Consider the following 21869-nt stretch of genomic DNA (forward strand, 5'->3'; position numbering starts at 1 on the left):
ACAAGCCTGTGAGCTGTCTCCTGCTCTCTCTCTCAGCACCTCAAACGATCTTACGTATTTGTTGATGTCCTTTCTTTTTTCAACAAGGAAATGGAGGAGAGAAGGCAAGCTATGGTGTAAGGGGGTTGGTGGCAGAGCCAGCCTATCTCAGGTGTCAGAGGAACCCCACGACAGAGGAGCTGATCCCAGTGGTAGAGAGAGAACAGTGGGCAGGCTGGCATTTCAGTGAGGGTGCCTGCTTGCTGCTGGAAGGATGACGTGGCATGGCCATCCTTTGCTTGTGATACTCCGTCCATGTGCAGATCTCCTAGGGTCTAAACTGCAGAGAGTTGGCCGTGAAACTGACTGTGGGCCTCTCGGGGCAGGTGTCAGTCCTGATATGATCCAAGTCTGTCATTTCATCCATCAGAGTGTTGGCACAGGAAAGCAACGCTTGGCCCATCTGGTAGCTTTTGGCTTACTACTGGGACGAGGTTAAAAGTAGGGCTCGGGTAAGGGGTCTTGGGTCTTATCCCTGGGGGTCTCTAGGGAGAGGGGAGGCAGGAGAAGAGAAGGCCTGTCCCCAGTCGGGGGGCAGCTGCCAAGAGGAAGATGGGGGGGTGGGGGAGGAGGTGACAAAGGCCAGGGAAAACATTTTCTTTCTCTTCCTGTTGTCTGATACACCACTGGTATTTCTTTCTTAACTGTTACAGGTGTCCTCAGGCCTGAGCCTTCAGATGGTGATTATGTCTACAATTCACTGGTAAGAACCAGGCTCCAATAGGAGAGTGATATTTCTAGGTGGGGATTCAAGTTATCAAACCATCACTCAGCCTCTTGTATGGAGAAGGCTAAACAGGTGAATGGCTTTGGGAACAGAGAACACAAGGAGCTGAAGATCTGGAAGAGGGCGGGAAGCTTTGCCAGGAAGAGTGGGAGGGCCTGGGCCCGCTGCCCCCTTGGGTCTGTCCTGGTGTTTGTGATGTCGCCTCCTGGAACTTTTTCCTGGAGGAAGCAGAGGCCAGGCACATGTGAGGTGATCACAGGGTCAGTCCTGTGGTTTCAGGAATAGGCAGGAAGCTTCCTACTTCCTTCTCAGCCCACTCTTTGCTCTGGCCTTCCCCCTCCATTCCCAAGGGCTGGTGAGCAGAGCTGTGGAGGAAGGCGCACTTACATTTCTTCTGGAGAATGCTCTCTCTGGCCTTGATGAATGCCAGGATGTCGGAGTCCGTCTGGCTGTCCCCGGTGAGAGGGATGGATGACGCTGGCCTCTCAGAGATGCTGCGTACAACCACAAGTCACGCATCACTGCGACTTACATTTGGACCCCACGCTTACCTTTCCAAAGTGCTTTGCGTAGATCAGTGACCCGATCTCACCCAGGAGGTCGTGGGATGGCAGTCTGCCTCCTCATCCCTCCACTGTATCTGGGCCACAGCAATCCCTTCATGTGCAAACGTGTCATGTGCTCCCCTAACCCTAACCCTTAAACCCATTAGTGGCTTCTCACATCACTCTTTGAATGAAACTCAGACTCTCTTCTTGTGTGATCTGGCCCCTTGCATACTGTGTTCTGGCCACCCTGCCCTTCTTTCTGTTATTCTGTTACTCAGTAACATGAGTTCCTTCTGGCCTCAGGACCTTTGCTTTAGCTGTTTCCTTTCCCTGGACTGTTCTACTTCAAGACCTTTGCATGGCTGAATGTGCTTTGTCTGAGCACCTTCCCCATCCCTCCCAACCCCTGCCTTCACCAAGTCTGATCCTCCTGGGGCTTGACTGTCTCCTTCAGCACCCAACTTAGATGGCACGTCCTTACTCTACCATGACTTCGTTAGTTGCTCCTGGGACAGATAACTATTCTCTCCTCTCTTCATAAAACGTATTTAGCTGAGTACGTCACCATGGCTGAAAAAAAAAAAAAATTACATTTCCCAGCCTCCTTTGCAGCTATGTGTGGTCAGGTGACCAGGTTCCAACCAATGAGATTTATGAGAAGTGTGGAAGTTCCAAGAAATCCCCTTAAAAAAAGGAAGAATGTTTGTGCTTTCCTCCCTCTTATTTTCCCATCCAACAAATTGTCCCTATAGAAAATTCAAAGCAGTTCCCTCCTGACTCGCCAAGCATAACCCACATCCTGTCACTCCACACAGCAAGTGACAGTATCCACTCTCTTGGAAGGCAGTGAGGACAGGACATAATAAAGGGCTGTTCACGATCACAAGTAATTGTGTTGGCATCCAGCTGCAATCCAGAAGTGGTCCCGTGGGGCCCGCAGGGGTATAGCTTCTGTCTGGGCTCCAGGAGGAGTGTGGCTGGACCTCACCCTTGGACAGTTTGGGGGGTATGTAGGTGAAGAGGGGTGCTCAAGCCTTATAGTTAGAGGGCACAAAGAGCACTGCTGGGGAGAGGTCTTGTCAGCTTTGTTCAGTCTGCAGTGAACAGTGCACAGGGCCTGAGGCTAGTCTTGTCAACTCTCTGTCCTTCCCTGCCTGGGGACACTGTGGTGGGACTGGAAAGACCTGTGAGCCAGCAATTCTTTCCTTTAATGGCCCTGGGTACATCTATTTACAAGGAGACTTGAAGCAAGTCTGCCTGCACGGACCCACCAAGACCTCTGGGAGAAAATACTCCAGCTTTGGCACTCAGCATCTATGAGAGACTCCATAGTATTCCTAGGGTACCGGGGTAGACCAGCCCTGAGCTCTGTCTGTGTGGCTACCAGACAAGGGGCTCCTCGGGATGTGGGAGAAGAGAACTGGCAATTTTGACTCATCCCACGCATAGCAGGGACTGTCACAGGCATCAGAGGAGGAGAAGACAGACCTGCTTTCCAGGGAGGCGCTGGTGCTGTTGTGCCCCCAACTCTGTGGGATGGGGTGAGGCGAGGGCAAGATTTTCCTGGTGTTCACATCACTGCAAAAGAAAAAATGACAAAAGGAAAAGGAATGGGAGGAGGTTTACAGACAAGAAATTTGGGTTTATATTAGGAGATGTATGGGTTGAATGCATGTGTCTCCCCAAATTCATCTGTTGAAGCCCTAAACCCCAGTGTGATATATTTGGAGTGGAAGACTTTGGGAGGTAATTGGGCTTGATGAGGTCATGGGGGTGGGTGACTTTGAGGGGACTGGTGCTCTTACAAGAAGAGGAAGTGAGATCAGAGTTCATTACCATGTGAGGACACAGCGGGAATGTACTGTCTGTAAGCCAGGAAGAGGGTCCTTGTCAACAATTGAATTTGTTGGACCTTGATCTGGGAATTCCCGCTTCTAGAACTGTGAGAAATAAATACGTTCCTATTGTTTAAGATAGCCTGTCTATTGTATTTTGTTATGGCAGCCTGAGCTGACTACGAGAGGAGCCAGGAATCCCGTGTCATGGACAGTGTTGTGGTCAGCTCAGGCTGCTGTCACAGAACATCCTAGACCTGTGTCTCACACAACTGGAATTCGCTTCTCAAAGTTCTAGAGGTTGGGAGTCTGAGGTCAGGGTACTGCATGATCATGTTCTCAGGCCGGTCCTCTTCCAGCAGATCGCCAAATTCTTCCTGTGTTCTCACAGGCTGGAAAGAGAGTGAGCTAGCTCTCTGCCTCTTACGAAGGTGCTAATCTCCTTCATGAGGGCCCCATCCTTGTGACTTAAAGACCTACCTCCAAATATCATCATATGTGGGATTAGGTTTCAACAAATCAATTTTTAGAGGACACATTAAGTCCATCACATCCTAACCTGCCCTCTCCCTCCACTCCTGGCAAATTCATGTCCTTCTCAAGTGCAAAATACATTCCTTCCATCTCACCAGCCCCCAAAGCCTTAACTTGTCCCAGCATCAACTCCAAAGTCCAAAGTCCCATCTAAATCTGATATGGGTGAGACTGGAAGTCATATCATCCTGAGGCGGAACTCACCAGCTGGGAAAACAGACATGTGATGTGCTTCTAAAACACAGTGGTGGACAGGCATAAGTTAGACATCTCCATTCCACAAGGGAGCAAGAAGACAGAAGGAAGAGCTGTGAGGTCCCAAGCAGATATGAAACCTAGCAATGCAAACTCCATGAGCTCTTAAGGCTTGAAAATTATCCTCTCTGGTCCAGTGTTCTGCCCTCTGAACTCACTGGCATGATGGTCCCGTCTTCTAGACTCACTGAGCAAAGGCCCTGCTGGGCTCTGCAGGGCTGGGGTCATGCCTTCATGGTTCTTCAGGGAGGCCCTGCCCAACATCTTGGGTAGAGGCTATCTGCTCTGTTGAAAGCAAGGCAATGCCCACCACTTTTGAAATGGAGGCAGCCGGGATGATGTCTCAATTGCCTTTGGGGTCATTCTTCCCTGAACTTGGAAGAATAGTGCACGCTCACAGAACAGATGGCATTTATAGACGCTGTCTACTCACCAAGTCTTGGAAAGTGCTCTGCACACATCATGCCATTTTCTCCTGCCAAGAGCCTCATTTTCCCCATTACACAAGTGAGAGAATGGAGGCTTAGGGAGGTTAAAGAAATTCCTTACCAGCTGGATAAGGGCAGAATCTGAATCTGATTCATGATTCTGTGAGGGGTCAGTATCCGTGCTCTCAGCCATGACACTTTATCAACTGGACTCGGCTGGATATGCATAGCTCACCCCTCGCCACCCCAACTGACCAGCCCCTGCCCCTGAGTGATGAATCAGACCCAGTGGCGCAGGCATCTGATTCATTCAGGCTGCCTGATGGGTGTGCCTTGCCTTGGATTCCTGCTTGCAAACAGCAGAACCCAACACTGCCCCTTGGGAGGTGAAGAGGCCAATGCTGTCCCAGGATGCCAGTGACAGGCTGGGATTCTCTCCTTTGCTTTGGGATGGTCCTGTCTAGGCACCATATCAGAGCTGGAAGAGACCTGAAAGGTTACCTGGTCAGAAACTTCCTTTACAGTTGGGGACACTCAGGCTGCGAGGTGGATTGGGGTTCGACAGGGGGGCCGGCTTTGCCTAGCCTGAACCATCAGTTTGAGGTGCTCCACAGGCCGGACAACCTGCTGCCTCACCCATAAATACAACACTTTCCCTCACTCTAGCCTTCTGCTCTCTCCCAACTCAGCTAGCTGCTGGGCCTCTTTCCCTGGGCCTGCCTCCACAGGTTCGAGACTGTGGGTCAAATACATGGAAAGAGATATCAGGGCCTGAGAATCCAAGCCACCCTCACGCCTATTTCCCTGCATCCCAGAGACTCCACTGGGTGGTGGGGGGAGAGGAGCATCTGTGCTTCCGGCTGGGGTGCTGTAGAACCAGAGGCAGCCACAAGGTGGCAGGCTCTGCACACTTTTCCTTGGAGAACAGTGTCCAATGATCAGGACTCCTGAATGGTTTCTGGTGCAGGCCTCCAGGAGGGAAGGAGAAAGAGCTTTCCATTCTGTAGGAGCTTGGATTATGCCAGGCCAAAGTCAGTGTGGAAACTGTAGCAAGTCTTACAAAATCAGGTCGCAGGCACTCAAATGGCTCATTAACTCACTGGATTCCCAGTGGGTCCCCAGAGGCTCTTTGTCTAAAAATCCAGGGAGGTCCATGGGTACAAACTATTAAGGGTTGACAGTGGATGGCAGAGGGGTGGAGATGGATATGGACAGGGCATCAAGGTATCATGATCACACCGTGGAAAGATGGGGGTGTTCAACTCCCTCTGCCGGAGCCCAGTTGCCCAGCATCTTGCCACGACTGTGCAGTAGGACGGCACACCATGAAGGCTTGGGGGTCCTAAGGGAGTTGACTCTTCCAGTCTTGAAGCTACTCGAGTGCCCCGGCTGCTACAGCTGAGTTTCTGACCCTCAGGATCCCACCACAGATTACTTTTTTTCCTCTTTCCTGACCAACCAGCCTTGCATAGTGCATTCATTTCTCATGTTGACATGCCTTCAGGAGAAAGAACACACCAGCCATCAGAATTAACTATCTTTTTCTTAATAAGGATTAATTGGTAGTATTAATAATAGGTCTCCTGGGTTGCCAGTCAGAGTGCTGGGAATTTACTGTGATTGGTCCGCAGGCCCTGGGCATCCCTGAGGAAGTTTCTTCCAGAACCTGAGGAGCAGAGGACAAGCCCCAGGCTTGCAGCGAGTCCATCTGGAGCAGGCGCTCTGGAGGCGGGGGGAGGACAGGCAGCAGACTCTGGCTCTCTGGCTCTCTTGCCCCTGCAGCTCTTCCACTCCCTGGCACATTTGTCTGCTTGTGGTGTCCCTGCAGAGGGACCTTGATGCATCTCAAAGATGAGTCGAGGAAATCCGCAAGGGGGTGTGTGGGACTGTCTTGCACAAGAGCATGCTGCTTGAAAGAACTAAAATGATGATTTGTTTCAGACATCCTTTGTGGAAGTCTAAACCGAGGGAACTCCTTGCAGGTAACCCATGGTGATGTGATGCACACCTCTGAAACCCACTGCGCAGAGCTTTGGGGCTAAGGCTCTCTTTCACCTGAAATATCTAAGGCATGTTCAGGAATGCCAAGACACTACTTCTCTCACAGGTCGGTGCTAGGAGGGGAGCATGATTCTTGGTTCCTCAAGAAGATTCTAGAAGGCCCTGCCCAGTGGCTGGTTCTTAGCCTTTTCCATGGTAGGCACTCCTTCACAGAAGCTGGCAGGTAAAGGCTGGTGGCAGAGGGGACAAATGGAAAAGCAATATGGAGAGGCAGCCTTGGCTAATGGAGAGCATGGGAGAGGGACAAAAAGTCTAGGGAGAAGGGAAAGGAAAAAAGAAGAGGGAGAAGGGCAATGGAAGTGGGGGATAAAGATGAGCAGAGCAAGAAACTGGGAGAAAGGAATGGGGAAGAATAGAGTGCAGGAGTGAAGCCAAGAGAGGAGAAGAGGCAGGGAGGGGGTGGGGGGAGGGAAAGTAGGAAGAAAGGCAGCACCACCGCTCAGCCTGGAGCCTGAAGTTCAGGACTAAGCTGTAGCTCTTTGCATTATCAATGACAGCGAGAGAAACATCCCTTTTCCTTTCTGGGCCTCAGTTAGTTAAATGAGGGGGGTGGAAATCAGGGCTTCTCGGCAGAAATGGTGGGGGCCAGTAGCACGAGGGCTGGTTTTCCAATCAGAGGTTGGCTCTGTAGGCAAGGGTAGATTTACTTTTTGAGAATCCTGGCCCCTTGAGAAAATTAGGCTGTGGACACATGGAAAGAGCAGAAGGCCCAAGCAGGAGGACCTGGCATGTGGCACAATACAAAGAAAGCGTGGTTATACGGAATAGCACAGAATATGGGCTGGAAAATGCCACCTCTTACTAAGCAACAGAAAATACATGTGCCTCTCAAGGGCAGTCATTGAGGTGAGGAGTGAGCAAGTAGCTGGAGACTGACAGGCCTGGGTTCCAACCCTGCCTTACCACTGATTAGCTGGAGACCCTGAGCAAGTCAGTTGACCTCTCAGAGCCCGAGTGTTCTCATCTGTAAAATGGGGACAATGATTTATGTTGCACATTTGCTCGGTGCTTGGTCTACAAGGCCCAGGAGAAGAAAAGAGAAATAAAAAGAAATAAGAGAAGAGAGCTAAAGCTGTCTCCTCAGGGGAATTTAAGGACACTGACAACTCATCCTCCACTGCTGGGTGTTGGCAGAGAAGGTCTGAGAAGCCATGATGACGTGGGACATCGTGTCCTTCCTGTCTCACTCCTGCTAGAGTCCTGTGAGTTCTTTTTTGCCAGCATTATAAAGCACGTGACAGGTGATTTCTTTGTCAGAGGTGGAGCCCCTATACCTCTGCCTTTTCAGGCTCTAGCAGGGAGCTTTTCCTCTTACCTATTGCAAACTTTCTGACTACAATTTTGGGTATCCAAACTGCTGCGTGGAGGGAGTTTAGGGGTGCCAACCACCTGCATTTGGGGTGTCTTAGCAAACACCATTCAGAACACTTGGTTATCTCAGAGGGTTAGAAGACAGCCAGAGCACTGGCTGCCACTGGGGTTGAACAGCACTCCAAGGCCTATCTGGGCCATCTCTCCAAAGACCTTCCTGCCAGCAGTCAGTGAAGGGGCTTGGGGTAGTGCTCTGGGAGCAAGATTTTGAGAAAAGCTCCCATGGGTAATCTGATACACACCTTTGAAATTCAGGGTTCTGAACTTTACTTGGAAGGCATAGTCTATTTCCACCTCATAGTCCTGGAGTGTACTGGGCCTTTACACACACACACACACACACACACACACACACACACACATACGTGCTCACAATGCATTGTCTTTGAAACTAAAGAAAACTTAAAGTTGGAGCTTCCTATTTGTTGGACAGGATATTTCTATCAGTAAGGAAACATGCAAGAGATCTGGAAAAGTGGCTGGGGAAATAGCCAGGGGTTCTGAGCCTCATCATTGGGAAGAGACCTTATTAATGCGTGAAACACATAACAGGTTCGGGACTGAGCAAGAGCAATGACCAAGGAAAGGCTGGGTCAGTGATTTTCAGATACGTTCTGTGCAGTCCAGGAGTTTCAGGGGAAGGAGACAGCTATACAGGGGTTACAAACTCAAGTGTCCCAGAGGTTGGAAGGTACCTGAGGGAATGCACAGACAGGACCAGTGTAGGACATTAGTGCTAAGCTGCCTGTATTGCCATAGAGCAAGTCTACTTACACTGACGTTTTAAAAAATTTAAATTGATAGACTAATTATTTTGAGAAGTTTTAAATTTTCTATAAGAGAATTTAGATCTCTGTAAGAGAATTGAGCAGATGGTACAGAGAATTCCCATATAACTCCCCTCTCGAGCCTTGTGGTTTCCCCTATTATTCATATCTTGCATTAGCTTTGTACATTCGCTACAACTGATGAACCAACACAGATACATTGTTATTAACTCAAGTCCACAGTTTATCTGGGGATTCACCCTTTTCGTTGTACAGTTCTATGGATTTTAACAAATGGGTGTTATCATATGCCCACCATTATGTATCACATGGAATAATTTCACTGCCTTAAAAATTCACGGTGTTCCCCCATTCCTCCTTTCCACCCCTCCCTTCTCACACTGGCAATCACTAGTCTTTCTATTGCCTCCACAGTTTTGCCCTTTCCAGAATATCATGTTGGAATCACACAGTATGTAGGCTTTTCACATTGGCTTCTTTCACTTAGTAATATAAATTTAAATTTCCTCTATGTCTCTTCATGGCTCAATAGCTCATTTCTTTTTAGCACTGCATAGTAGTTCATTTTCTGGATATACCACTGTTCATATATCCATTCATCATTTGAAGGGCATCTTGGTTGCTTCTAGCTTAGGGCAATTATGAATAAAGTTGCTGTACACACCCACGCATAGGTTTTTTTGTATGGACATAAGTTTTCAGCTCATTTGGGTAAATACCAAGGAGCATGTCTGCTGAATCGTATGGTAAGAATATGTTTCATTTAATAAGAAACCACCAAACTGTTTTCCCAAGGACCACACCGTTTTGCATTCCCACTAGCAAAGACAGAGTGTTTCTGTAGCTCCACATCCTCTCCAGCATTTGTGGATGTCAGTGTTTTGGGATTTTAACCATTCCAATAGGTTTGCAGAGGAATCTCATTGTTGCTTTAATTTGTTCGTTTTCTTTTTTCTTTCTTTCTTTCTTTCTTTCTTTCTTTCTTTCTTTCTTTCTTTCTTTTTTTCTTTTTAAATAAACATATAATGTATTATTAGCCTCAGGGGTACAGGTCTGTGAATTGCTGGGTTTACACACTTCACAGCACTCAATATAGCACATACTCTCCCCAATGTCCATAACCCTGCCACCCTCTCCCTACCCCCCTCCCCTTAGCCACCCTCAGTTTGTTTTGTGAGATTAAGTCTCTTATGGTTTGTCTCCCTCCTGATCCCATCTTGTTTCATTTATTCTTTTCCTACCCCCCAAACCCCCACATTGCATCTCCACTTCCTCTTATCAGGGAGATCATATGATAGTTGTCTTTCTCCAATTGACTTATTTCGCTAAGCATGATACCCTCTAGTTCCATCCACGTCGTCACAAATGGCAAGATTTCACTTCTTTTGATGGCTGCATAGTATTCCACTGTGTATATATACCACATCTTCTTTATCCATTCATCTGTTGATGGACATCTAGGTTCTTTCCATAGTTTGGCTATTGTGGACATTGCTGCTATAAACATTTGGGTGCACGTGCCCCTTTGGATCACTACGTTTATATCTTTAGGGTAAATAACCAGTGGTGCAATTGCGGAGTCATAGGGTAGCTCTATTTTCAACATTTTGAGGACCCTCCATGCTGTTTTCCAGAGTGGTTTTTCCAGAGTGGTTGCACCACTCTGGATCTTGACTGGATTATTTTTTCTTTGGGTGTTGAGTTTGATAAGCTCTAGATAGATTTTGGATACTAGCCCTTTATCTGATATGTCGTTTGCAAATATTAATTTGCAATTTCTTAATGCCATATGATTTTGAGCATTTTGTCATACACATATATCTGTAAATCATCTTGGGTGAGGTGGCTATTCAGACACTTTGTCCATTTTTAAATTGGGTTGTTTTCCTTATTTGTCAAATTTTAAGTTTTTGTGTATTTTGGAATACAAGTCCTTTATCAGATACATATTTTGAAAATATTTTCTCCCAGTCTGTGGCTTATCTTTTCCTTCTCTTAGCAGTGTCTTTGCAGAGCAGTGTTTTAGGTTTTAATAAAGTCTAGCTTAGCAATTTTTTCATTTCTGTATCTACACTACCTTTTAAAACACCAGTATAACTAAACAGAACACACTTTCCCTGCTGTTGACCTTGGATTTAGGGGCTCAGATAGGAGGTGTTTCCTAAAATTGGGACAGAAGTGGAAGTGCTGGCACCTAGGGCCAACTTTGGGGGGAGGGGTGAGCAGAAGCCCAGGGAAAATGTCGATAAGGTGACGGAGGGCTCACTGGCTGACTTTTTAAATTTTCTTTTTAAATAATAGTTTCAGATGATAGCATAAGGTATAGACTTATGGAATTACTACGTTGTATACCTGCATTAATTTAACAATGTAGTGTGTCAACCATATTACAAACAGCAACAAAAACATAGTTTCAGGTTTACCGAAAATTTGCCAAGATAGTACAAAGGGTTTCCATGTCCCTCATACCCAGTTTCCCTTATCATACAATTTTACCTTGGTATGGTACAAATTTTCCAACTAATGAAACAATGCTGATACATGATTATTAATTAAAGTCCATGCTTTACTTAAAGTTTCTTAGTTTTTCCCTAATGTGTTGTTCTGACCTAGGACCCCATCCAGGCTCGCAGTTTGCATTTTGTTGTCCTGTCTCCTCAGTTGCCTTTTGTCTGTGACAGTTTTTTACATTTTTCTTGTTTTTGATGGCCTTGACAGTTTTAAGGAGGACTGGTCAGGTATTTTGTAGAGTGTCCCCTGGTTTTTTCCTCATGACTGGATTGGGGTTATAGGATTTTGAGAAAAAGAGCATAGAGGCTGAGTGCCTGGGTGGCTCAGGTGGTTAAGAACTGCCTTTGGCTCAAGTCATGATCCCAGGGTCCTGGGGTGGAGTCCCCTTTTGGGCTCCCTGCTCAGTGGGGAGTCTGCTTCTCCTTCTCCCTCTGTCCCTCTCCCTGATCATTCTCTCTCTCAAAGAAATAAATAAAATCTTTTAAAAAAGTCATGTGACAGTCTCATAACATCACTTAAAGATACTGACACAACCTGCCCCCCTGAACCCACCACTTCTTCCCTCCTTTCTTCCTTTCTTTCTTGATTTTATTTATTTGAGATAGAAAGCGAACATGAGAGAGACAGAGAGAGAGAGAGAGAGAGAGCGAGCGCACCAGTGGGGTGAAGGGGGTGGTGGGTGAGAGAGGGAGAAGCAGACTCCCCACTGAGCAGCGAGCCCAAGCAGGGCTCGATCCCAGGACCCTGGGATCATGACCTGAGCCGGAGGCAGACACTTAACTGCCTGAGACACTTACGTGCCCCACTACCTCTTTCAAAAGCTCTATTTCACATTTTCCACCTTGAGAGCTCAGTCCCTATTCCAATCCAGTCAAAGGATTGCTCCTCGGTGGCAGAGGCCAATGCCCCACTTGTGCCTCCCTGGCCTCTGTCCTGACAGTAGTGGATCTGTCTGGGAGAGGGAGGGTGGTTTAGGCCTGCGTCCTTGGCCTTACTACCCGAGTTGTGTGTTTGGAAAGGTAATCGTGTGGATGGCATGAGAAGGAACCTACCTTCAGAAGTGGGCGTGGGGTCAGAGGAAGTGGAGTCCCTTCTGGATCATGCCAGCAATCAAGGAAACTGGCTCTGGGCTGTCCTCGGGTGGAGGCTGTCCTCATGGGAGGCTGCCCACCTCTGTCCTGAGTCTGTGCTAGGACAGAGTCATTTCCCAGAGCTCCTCTGTATCCTGGCATGCCTGCTAACCTATGATCTACCACCAACATCCCCCTCTCTCCCATGCCACACCCTCCCTTCCCTCTACTGCCAACCCCTTCTTCCTACCCAGGAGGCAGGACCTGGGCTTCGTACAGTTAAACCACTCGTCTCTTGTTGCCATGGCAGTAGGTCTGCTGGCTGTCAGAGCCAGGGGAGAAGGACCAAGGAGGTGTGCTCAACAACCTTTGCTCAAAACATCCGAAAGCCATTGGCCTGACGCCAACGCCACAGTACACGCGATTCATCTCCCTGGGTCAGGAGGTCTATAGAGACACACTTAGAGCAGCAAAAACAGACGGGGAAGAGGTGAGGAAACTTTCTTGCATCCTCCCTCTGTTGGTAGAGTTCTCTCCTTACCTCCTGTTAGAGACAAGCTGAGACCTTTCCTGCTGGGACTCAGGCGTCTGGGGAAAGGGCCTCATGTGATTGAGTGAATTCGTTGCTGGCGAGTTTACCTGTTGGACCAAGAAAGAGTTTCACAGTATGACCTTTTCCCTGACACGGGAAAATGTCCTTGATGTATTTTTTAAGGTGAAAAAACCTGCTCTCAAAGTTGCTATGTACAACATGTGTGGGAGAAAAAAATTAAGCTAGACATTGCATGGCTATGATGATGGGCATCAAAATATTGTCTCTGGTTGGCGGGATTGTGGATAATGGTTGATGTATTCTTTGTTCCTTTCTGTGTTCCGCCTTCCAAATTGAGCATGTGTTCATTTTTGTAGGTAGGAAAAAGGGTTTAAAATGCGATCTCACAATTCTCCAGAAGTCCTCTCTGCTTTTGCCTCCCCCCGTCCCCCGAAGAGATGCTACTGGAGGCAGGAGAAATCCATTGAGCTCTTCATCTACAGGAAGAGTGGCGCCCCAGCAACCCTGCATGTCTCCACACAGGGCTTGTGAGCACGGCTTCAACGGCAGCATCTCTGAGTCTTGGCAGAGTGCCCTGTGATCCTCCCCGAATTCGAGTGGTTATTCTAAGGCCGTTCCCCACTTGCCTTCCTAGCTCCCCAGGAGATGGTCAGGGGACAACTGATGGACAGTTTCTCATCACCTCCCATGTTCTGATGAGGTTTAAAGCTTTCGGCCTCGCTCCCCTCAGGGTACATTTGCAGGCTATAAAACCGCCTAGAGGCAGCATAGAATTGACTCCTCAGCAACGGGGTGCCCCATCTTCCCTATTGCAGTCATCTGGTCTGTTTTGTTTCAGTGACTTCCTGTGGGGTGGAGGACACGCAGAATGGACATTTTGGTGACGCTAGTTTTCACTGTCTCTATGAGCAACACGCGGCCTAAATCCAGCCGCCTTGCCTTGACTCCCTGCGTCACCCAAAGTGACCCTCGTCATCTACTATCCAGTGACTAAACGCCCCTGGGCACCAGCAGCGGTTGATGGCCTCTCCTCGAAGCGTTCTTAACCAGAGAATGGACAGAATGCAGGGGGTGCTGGGAACATGGATAGGAACCAATGACATTTTCAATTTTCCCAACTTCCACCTGAGATTTAGCATTTCTTTCAACAACACAATGTGGACAACAGGCCATAGCAGTATATGTAGTATCAGTGACTTGTCACCGGTTAGAAAGCACAGATATTTTCATATCCTATTACTCGATTGCAGAAACCTTAAAATACTCTGTTCCTCATTACTTTGAAATTATGTTAAATATTGAGCCCACCCCCTAGATCTTATTAATACATTTGTAAAGTGGTTTACATCTTATTATACTATGACTTTGCTTTAAGAATATTTTGATAATTTATTTCCATCTTACTGGCTTTCTTTGTCATCTCATGTATTAAATTTTATCCAAATATTCTCTCTAGTGTCTAGTAACCATGGCTATTGGTAACATACTGGTTACTGCTTGGCTGTGTGTCATTGGCTAAATAACTTCTTGGGCTCTCTGTTTCCTTGTCCTTAGGATAAAGGGATCAGCTGTTCATCTCTGAGCATTCCACCAGCCACACTGGTGATTGGATAATATGAATCTTGTCACTTCCATTATACCACAGCTGATGAATTACAGGACAATTGGAATTGGGGTTTTGTATTAGCTTCTTATTTTACATTTATTTAGCCATTTTACTTTCATAGTATTGTAGAGAACTTCCAGGAATCTGTCTAGTAAATGTGTGAACATTTATCTATAAATATGTCTCCAGTGTAAAACTAGAAACAACCTAAACATTAAACAGTAGAAGATTAAGCAGATTAAAATAAATTCATAGGAGGGAACAAGATGGTCAATAGAATGATACAGAAAAGTATCACAGAAGAGTGGTCATGCAATGCAGTGAGATCCACAAGCAAAAGCCATTTATGATACTTGAAGACCAATATGATTCTATATTTATAAAAATAAATGGAAATAAATGCATCAGAAAAAAGATAAAATAATCTAATCCAATAAGATAATATTGGTTATCCTTAAGGGGTGGGATTATGGTGATTTTTACTTTGTGTTTTTCTCTATTTTCCAAAATTTCTATAGCTTATATATAAATTAGAGAAATATATATTTACATATATGTACATTATGGATACAAACACACATATGACTGTAATAAAAAGCAGTTGATATTGTCAATGAGGTATTACACAAAGCAACAGTGGCAAATCCGCCGGTATGGGCACCCCTTCCGTCCCCCACCTTTCTACGTATCAGGCCCCAGAGCACGGAGACAGGGAGCCCCTGGCCATGGCATTGTTAGAAAGATAAGCACTTGCCTCACGAACCAAGGCTGAGAGCACGTGGCCTGTGGGTCGAAGCCCCCACTCTTCTGCCTCCAACAGTCTCTCCCCAGCCTCCCTAATATTCCCTGGGCCCCAGGAGGAGGGCGGGCTCTGGGGCAGGGAAGGGGACCTTCACTAATACCTGCAGGTTGGTGGCTTCCTCTGTCCACCAGGCTTCAAACTCTTTCTGCAGCTTCACCTTGGCTTTGTCCATGAGCAGCTGCAAGTGTTCAATCTCCACCTTCAGGGCCTTCAGGCGCATGAACATTATTTTATACCTACAGTGGAATCAGGGAAGAGCCTTGAAAGTCACTGGCAGCAAGGAAAGGCCGGGAATGGAGTGTTACTGAGGGGTTTGTGTCTTAGAAGTCTGTCAGTGTCATGCTGGAGCCAGGGACAGGGACCCCAGGGCAGTCCACGGAGGCCAGGGGCTGGGGGCCTGGGCTTGAGACCCTCACAGAGAAGCAGGCCCCATGGGCTCTGTGTATGAGATGAATACCCCCTTCTTCCAGAAGGATGGCTACCATTACTGAGCACTTACTAGGGGGTAGGCATTGTTCTAGGCACTTGGCATAACAATGGATTCAGTCCTCTGCACTGTCCTGTGAAGAAGATGCTCCACTTTACAGATCTGGGGCCTGAGGCATGGAGGTCCCATAACTTGCCCCCCCCATACATAACTTGCTCTGTGGCGGGAAGGCTAATAAACAGAGGGGCCAGGATGTGAGCCCCCGCCATCTGGGTCTAGAAACCACAGTCTCAGCCACCTCTCTATTCCATTGGTTCACTTTGTACTGAGGACAGAAGTCACACTACATTTATTACTGTGCGTATAGATTTGGGGCATGTGGCCGTGAAGCAGAAGTTGTCCAACGGGAACTGCGGACACAGTGTTGCTCCTGAGGACGCTGGGGTTGGGAATGCGGACCAAGGAGACGACACAGGGTGGGGTAAAGATACAAGAAAAGTGGGTCAGAAAGAAATGGGGAAAAACAGAGTGAGGAAGGAGAGCAACAGTGGCACATCTGAGAGGCCAGCCCAAGGCTTTCTGGAAGGAGGATGTGGGGAGGCCAGAAGGCCTGGGTTTGCTCAGGGGGCACAGCTCCCTAGCCCAGCGGTGGCTCATGTAGCATTGACACCCTCAGCAACCCGAGGGCCCGGAAGGTGACTTTTTGACTCTCCCCAGAGCCTCTCTGTGGCCTGCAGGGCATAGCAAACATTGGTCAAATGCATCAATCAAGGAATGAAGGCTAAAGCTGGACTGTGGTGTTTAGTGAGATTCTGGGGCCATCCTGAGGATCAGTTATGGCCACGTGTCTGCCGATGCTGGAGGTTTCTCGCCGCTTGGTTACTGACGTCATCTTGGGAACCTGACTGGCTGCAAGAGGGTGTGAGGTTCTGGGGATGCCCTGCAGGTGAGGAGACTCAGGAGGGAAGTGGGGGCAGACGTGCAGGCGGGAGGGAGCCCTCCATGGTCATACTTCTGGGCTCCACTAGATGGCAGCAGTAGCTAAGCCTAGTTGCTCCTGAGGGGCAGCCGAGGACCTTGGGCTGGCGGTGGGTGGGATGCCAACAAGCAAACCTCCCTATGGGCTCTAGGGCCTGGCTAGGCCTTCTGCTCCGGAGATTCCAGCCTCACGCTGCTTATGGTCCCTGCATTCCATATCTGTCTGCTCAAAGGCGGCATGCCCTCCACCTACTTGAGGACCCAACCACTGGACCTGCTTTCCCAGAGCAGCTCCAGGCCCAGGCTGGGGAGTGGCCACCCTGCTTGGCCTGGGCCACTCCAGGTCATCCCCGAGGACCCTTGCAAGCTGGGGTCAGGGTGTGTGAGGTGAAAAAAAGGGTACCTTCTCTTTTCTTCCTCCAGTTGGGATCGAAGCTTCTCTTCCAGCGAGTCTGGCATTGAAGGCAAGGCTGTGTTTTCTGAGAGGCCTGTGGAAGGGAGATGGCGATGGGTTACTCCAACAAGGAAGAATGGCAAAAGATGTGTGAGATTCAGGGCGAAGGATAGGGCAATGTGAGCCCCAAGATGAAAGGGGACTCTGTGAGGACCTTCTGGGGCCTTTGGGTGAGAGGTCAGCCCCCTCCTCTGGATGGCAATCTCTGCTTGGTTGAAAGCCTCACAGGAGAGGCTCCCATGATGATTTCCACCGTCCCTCCCCCAGTCCAACATTTGTCACTGGAAGAGAACCCGTCCTTACATTGCTATTAATCCTTTTACTGTGGAGTTCACTTATTTCCTCTTGAATCCTCAGGGAAGATGCAAAATAACATTTTCCCATCCTCTGCTCCCGAGCCCCTCACAAATGGGAAGACATCACTAACCCGTCTCACATCTGTCACATCTGTCACATCTGTCCCTGTACCAGTTGAGGTGCTGAGGGTCTCTGGCCTCCAATCATGTCTCCAGTTTGTGACTTCCCTCCCAAGCGGAGGTTGCCAAGCTCGATGAAACTGAGCAAGGCTAATATGCAGCCAGAGCTGAGAACAGGCTCAGACCCCTGCCCGTGAGACCATGGCAAGGTCCTGGTGAGGGCCGTGTTCCCAGGCATGCTCACCCCTGCTGCCGGTTACAAAGCTGCCCACTCTGGTTGGTTGCTTGTTGGGGGCCTGGCCCCTCCCTAGCCTACTGGGCGGGCTCTATTTATCCTCCTAGCAGTCTCCGTGGCTGCTCTGCTTTTCCTAGCCTCAGAGAGGGTGTCTTGGAAGTCACACAGCTCTGCTTTTTTACTCCAAGTAGGCGAGAATCTACTTTGGGCCAGGTGCTTTCTGGACATGATCAGACTTCATCTTTCTAGTACTCATTTGAAGCATTATCATTCTCATCTGGCAGAGAAGAACACTGAGGCTCAAAGATGTTAACTTGCCCCAAGGCCACCCGGCTAACTTCAGGAATCCGGATCCAAAGCCAGCTGTGTTTGGTTGCAAGGGCCTTGGATCCAGAAATTTCTTCTGTTAACATTTCTGACAGATGGTCATCTATTTTCTGCCCAAATACTTCTAGGGGTGGGGAGCTCACTGTAGCGCATTTCATGATGGGTAGCTCTGTTTCCTTTTCCTTTGAGCTGAGACCCACCCCAATCATTTCTTTCCGCCTCGACTTTGGGTCTTAAGAGCGGCATAGCTTGTCTTCCTTCCTCTGATGGCTCTTAAGAGATTTTCACAATGATGACAAAAATATAATTTACCAACCATGTTTTTGGAGCTTTATTCTCAGGCTAATTCTGCCCGACTCCCTCATCAAGGGCTCAGTGACATGGTTGCTTTCTGACTTAACTTAAGCATTAAGGACTAAATCTGGACATAATATTCCAGAGAGGTCTGAAAGGGACAGGGTGGAAAATGGACTTCCAACCTTTTAAAAAATGTGCGTTCTTTATTTCTCTAGCAGGTAATAATGAACAATGACTATTATTGAATGCCTGTTGTCTGCCAAGTTCTACTGGGTACTGGGCTAGGTGCCAACTCACGTTACTGATTCTCAAAATAACCCAGGAGGGAGGGTCTTATCATCTTACTTCAGTTAGATTCTGAGTTTCAGAGAGGGCGATGAATAACCCAAAGTCACACAGCTAATGTGCCGAGCTAGGATTTGGACTCAGATTTTTCTGTTTCCAAAGAGCTCATTGTGTAGACCAGGCATCCCCCCACCCCATGCCATTTTTGTTTTTCTGTAGTTTTGTCATTGTCATGGCCTGTCAGTTTGTCACTGGCCTCTATTAAGCTTGTGGTTCGTTTCAACACTTTCATATTTTTATGAGTGGTTGTCAAAATACATCCTATTTCAGTGCAATTGTCCTTTGACTCTAAATGCCACACTTTCGATCTATTGGGGGTTAAGCCTTCTGAGAGGTCCTTATTCTGCCATGCCTTTATTCTGTCCATTTTGTTGCCTTTTGTGCCATTATCTAACTCATTGATAAACATGCAAAGCAGATCAGGAGTCTGTCCTTTATCTTCTGGGCACTGATACTCTCTCTTCCATGTGCCAAGTGACAACTGTCTCTTGGAAAACTGACTGGATAAGTGTCTTTCTTACTCCATCTAAACATGGGAGATGCAGATACCACTTGACTTGCCAACTCAGAATGACATGTTACCTGGGCTAGTGTGATTTTTGAACCTGATGAATTGGCTGCCTGTCTACATTGCCCATGCTCCCCCAGGCATAGGCACTGGAAGCCCCTGGAGGGCGGGGACCCGGTCCTGCTGAGCATCGTATCTCCCCTGCCCTCTGTTCAGGCCCCATGTGCAGGGGACACTCAGTGCTAAATGCGTGCACCAGCCCTTGCTCTCTCGGAAAAATGTTAGCTGCGATAAACCAAAGATAGTATCTTAACATCAAACTGATAATGGTAGGACTTGAAATGGACAGAATGTTTCGCTGTCTCCTAACAGTTTCAGAAATGAGCAAATCTATCTTCTGGCCTGTTGAAAAAGAAAAGCTGTAGATCTCCTTCTTCCTTTTAACACTCTTTGGCTCCGTGCCCAGGGAACCCCTGAGAAACTCAGCGAAGACTCTGCTCCACAGTGGCTGGCCGGGCAGCCCACAGATGCACTCTGTAGGAGAGGTCACGGGAGGGAGGGGGGCATGGCAGGGCCGCTGGATCAGCACAGAGACGTCTCACCCAGCCTGGAGGAGGCTGTCTCTAAGGGCCTCATGCAGGGAGCCCGAGATGACCTGGTCTCCCACCTAAAGTCTGTGGTTGCCCCAGGAGGAGTGTGGAGCTCATATGCAGGAGAGGGCTCTCACCCTGCCCCATTGCTCACTGTCTTTTCATTGGGCACCTGGCAGGCTCCCCTGGCAGATCACAGTGTCTTGGAGATGCGTGGGTGTCCAGGAGCCTAGGGCAGGTAGAGCATTGTTCCGAATGCAGGTGACCCAGGAATAAGAGATGATGTCAGCTCCCGTGTGTGGGGCATGTTCTGGGTTCTATCCTCTGTACTGCCTCATTTATTCCTGTAATTCTAGCTAGCAGATATTATCACCTCTGTTTTCCAGACAGGGAGACCAAGGCTTGGGGGACCAGGTGGTTTGCTTGCACCTGCCCTAAAGCTACCAAATAGAAAAGGCAGCTTCGAATGCAAGGCTGGTCATTCATTCACTCATGTAACAAATGGGCTGCCTCCACAAGGGGCAGTCTGTTGGGGAATGTGGACATTGAACCAACGAAAAACTGAGCTGACATAATGCCAGGGGCTGAAGGGCACCACGAGGAGAGAAAGCTGGATAAAGGGTGGAGGGCTGTGATGTTAGGTAAAGTGGTGGGGGAGGCATCTCTGAGGAGGGGGCAAAGACCTGAATGAAAGGAAGGAACAAGCATGCAGAAATCAGGACAGAGAGTATAGCAGGGGGTGCAAAGGGCCTGAGATACATCTGCTTGGTGCTTCTGAGGAACTGTGAAAAGGCCGGGGTGTCTGGGAAAGTTGGTAGGGCAGAGGGGTGGAAGCTGAGGTCAGATCACATAGGACCTGTAGGCCCTGATAAGGATCTTAGCTTTGAGAGAGACAGAGGCTAGAGCATTTTGAGGACAGAAGTGGCTCCATCTATTCCTTTGATAGCTAAGCCAAGCAGTTTTTTGCTGATCAAGAAAAGCTGCCCCAAACTAAAGAATGGTCCTTGTGAGTTGGTGCCAGGATGCTGTAAGCCTATTGAAAAAATGTGGGAAAGAAAGCTGGGGCAAGGGACCTCGGGCAGCCAGAATGAGGGCACAACATATCCCCAAGACACAAGCTGTCCACATTGTCATGGCAACCAATGGGTTATTGCCAAAGGTGATGTCTACTTAGTGAAATGCATTGTAACCCCAGCAGGAGACAGCCCCTGGCTGCTTCTGATGCTTCCTGAGGTTGGGCTTATCAGTCTTGTCTGAAGAGAAAGAGGGGCTGGGAACTGAAAGGAAAGGGAACAAAAAGCGGCTGAGCAAGAACAGAGGAAGAGGGAGTAACTGAAGGGCATTCGGGCTTTGTAGGTCTCCGTGCCCACTGGGACCGGGGCCAGGGACAGAGCCTCCAGTCACCTGACAGGAGGCACCGGGGGCCATCCTTTCAACCACAGGATTCTGGCTGGGACAGAAACACAGGGGGTCGTAGTCCTGAGTGGCCTATGAGGTGACACAGTGACTCTGCTCAGGCAGCCGGCTCCAAAGCAATACAAAAGAAAGAAAGAAGGGTTTCATTCCAGCAGGCGCAGACCTGAATGTCACACAAGGAGGGAGCCCTGAGTGGTTGAACAGTGTATGAAACTTCAAACAGGGCACCCCCCCGTCCCAGGCTGGCCCTGTGTCTGATGTGTCAGGTGTTCGGGAACCAGCAGCACCAGGACAAGTGAGGCCTCTGCTGGGCAGGCCGGCCTCCGGTGGGCCCCCTCCTACCTGGTGGGATCTTGGGACACTGAAAAGATCTTCCTGCTTCCCCACACCTTCCTCATGCACCCCAAACTCTCCTACAGTTCTTCAGTGTCTGAAATGTACAGAATTTCATTTTTTTTGGTTTAGTGGCTCTCTATTGGATGTGCACATGAGAGGCTGGTAAAAGTACAGAGACAGTGGGGCCGTGCACTACACCTACTGAACTAGAATTTTCCAGTAGCTTCCTCAGAGACGCAGATGCTCAGCTCTGATTAAGAACACTGCTCCAGGTTTTGAGACCAGGTTCAATGCAAGTGTTCCATGCAAGCGTTACAAGGAATAAAGAATCTGCAGTGGTTTAGATGGCACAGTATACGGGGCTAGTGTGTCCATTTGCCCCCATCTGCTTTCCAGACTTTTGGGAGCCCCA

The 21869-nt window shown here is 48.5% G+C and overlaps 1 protein-coding gene and 1 long non-coding RNA gene across 6 annotated transcripts in view; one reads left to right on the plus strand and one right to left on the minus strand.

The window, feature by feature from the left end:
* Nucleotides 1-21869, minus strand: part of KIF6 (kinesin family member 6) — a 505895-nt gene that overhangs the window by 4649 nt on the left and 479377 nt on the right. For all 5 annotated transcript variants that reach the window (XM_032339835.1, XM_032339836.1, XM_032339834.1 and 2 more), the window contains 5 exons: nucleotides 16937-17021; nucleotides 15229-15364; nucleotides 12709-12806; nucleotides 2803-2892; nucleotides 1154-1260 (listed from right to left, as the gene is read on the minus strand). In XM_032339835.1, the coding sequence (XP_032195726.1) occupies nucleotides 1154-1260; nucleotides 2803-2892; nucleotides 12709-12806; nucleotides 15229-15364; nucleotides 16937-17021 (516 nt within the window). The remainder of the gene's footprint in view (nucleotides 1-1153; nucleotides 1261-2802; nucleotides 2893-12708; nucleotides 12807-15228; nucleotides 15365-16936; nucleotides 17022-21869) is intronic.
* LOC116588586 lies at nucleotides 611-14731 on the plus strand. The gene is made up of 3 exons (XR_004285010.1): nucleotides 611-742; nucleotides 6474-6590; nucleotides 13077-14731. It is a non-coding gene; the product is annotated as an uncharacterized LOC116588586 (long non-coding RNA).

This window comes from Mustela erminea, chromosome 4 (genome assembly GCF_009829155.1).
Source record: "Mustela erminea isolate mMusErm1 chromosome 4, mMusErm1.Pri, whole genome shotgun sequence".
Lineage (NCBI taxonomy): Eukaryota > Metazoa > Chordata > Mammalia > Carnivora > Mustelidae > Mustela > Mustela erminea.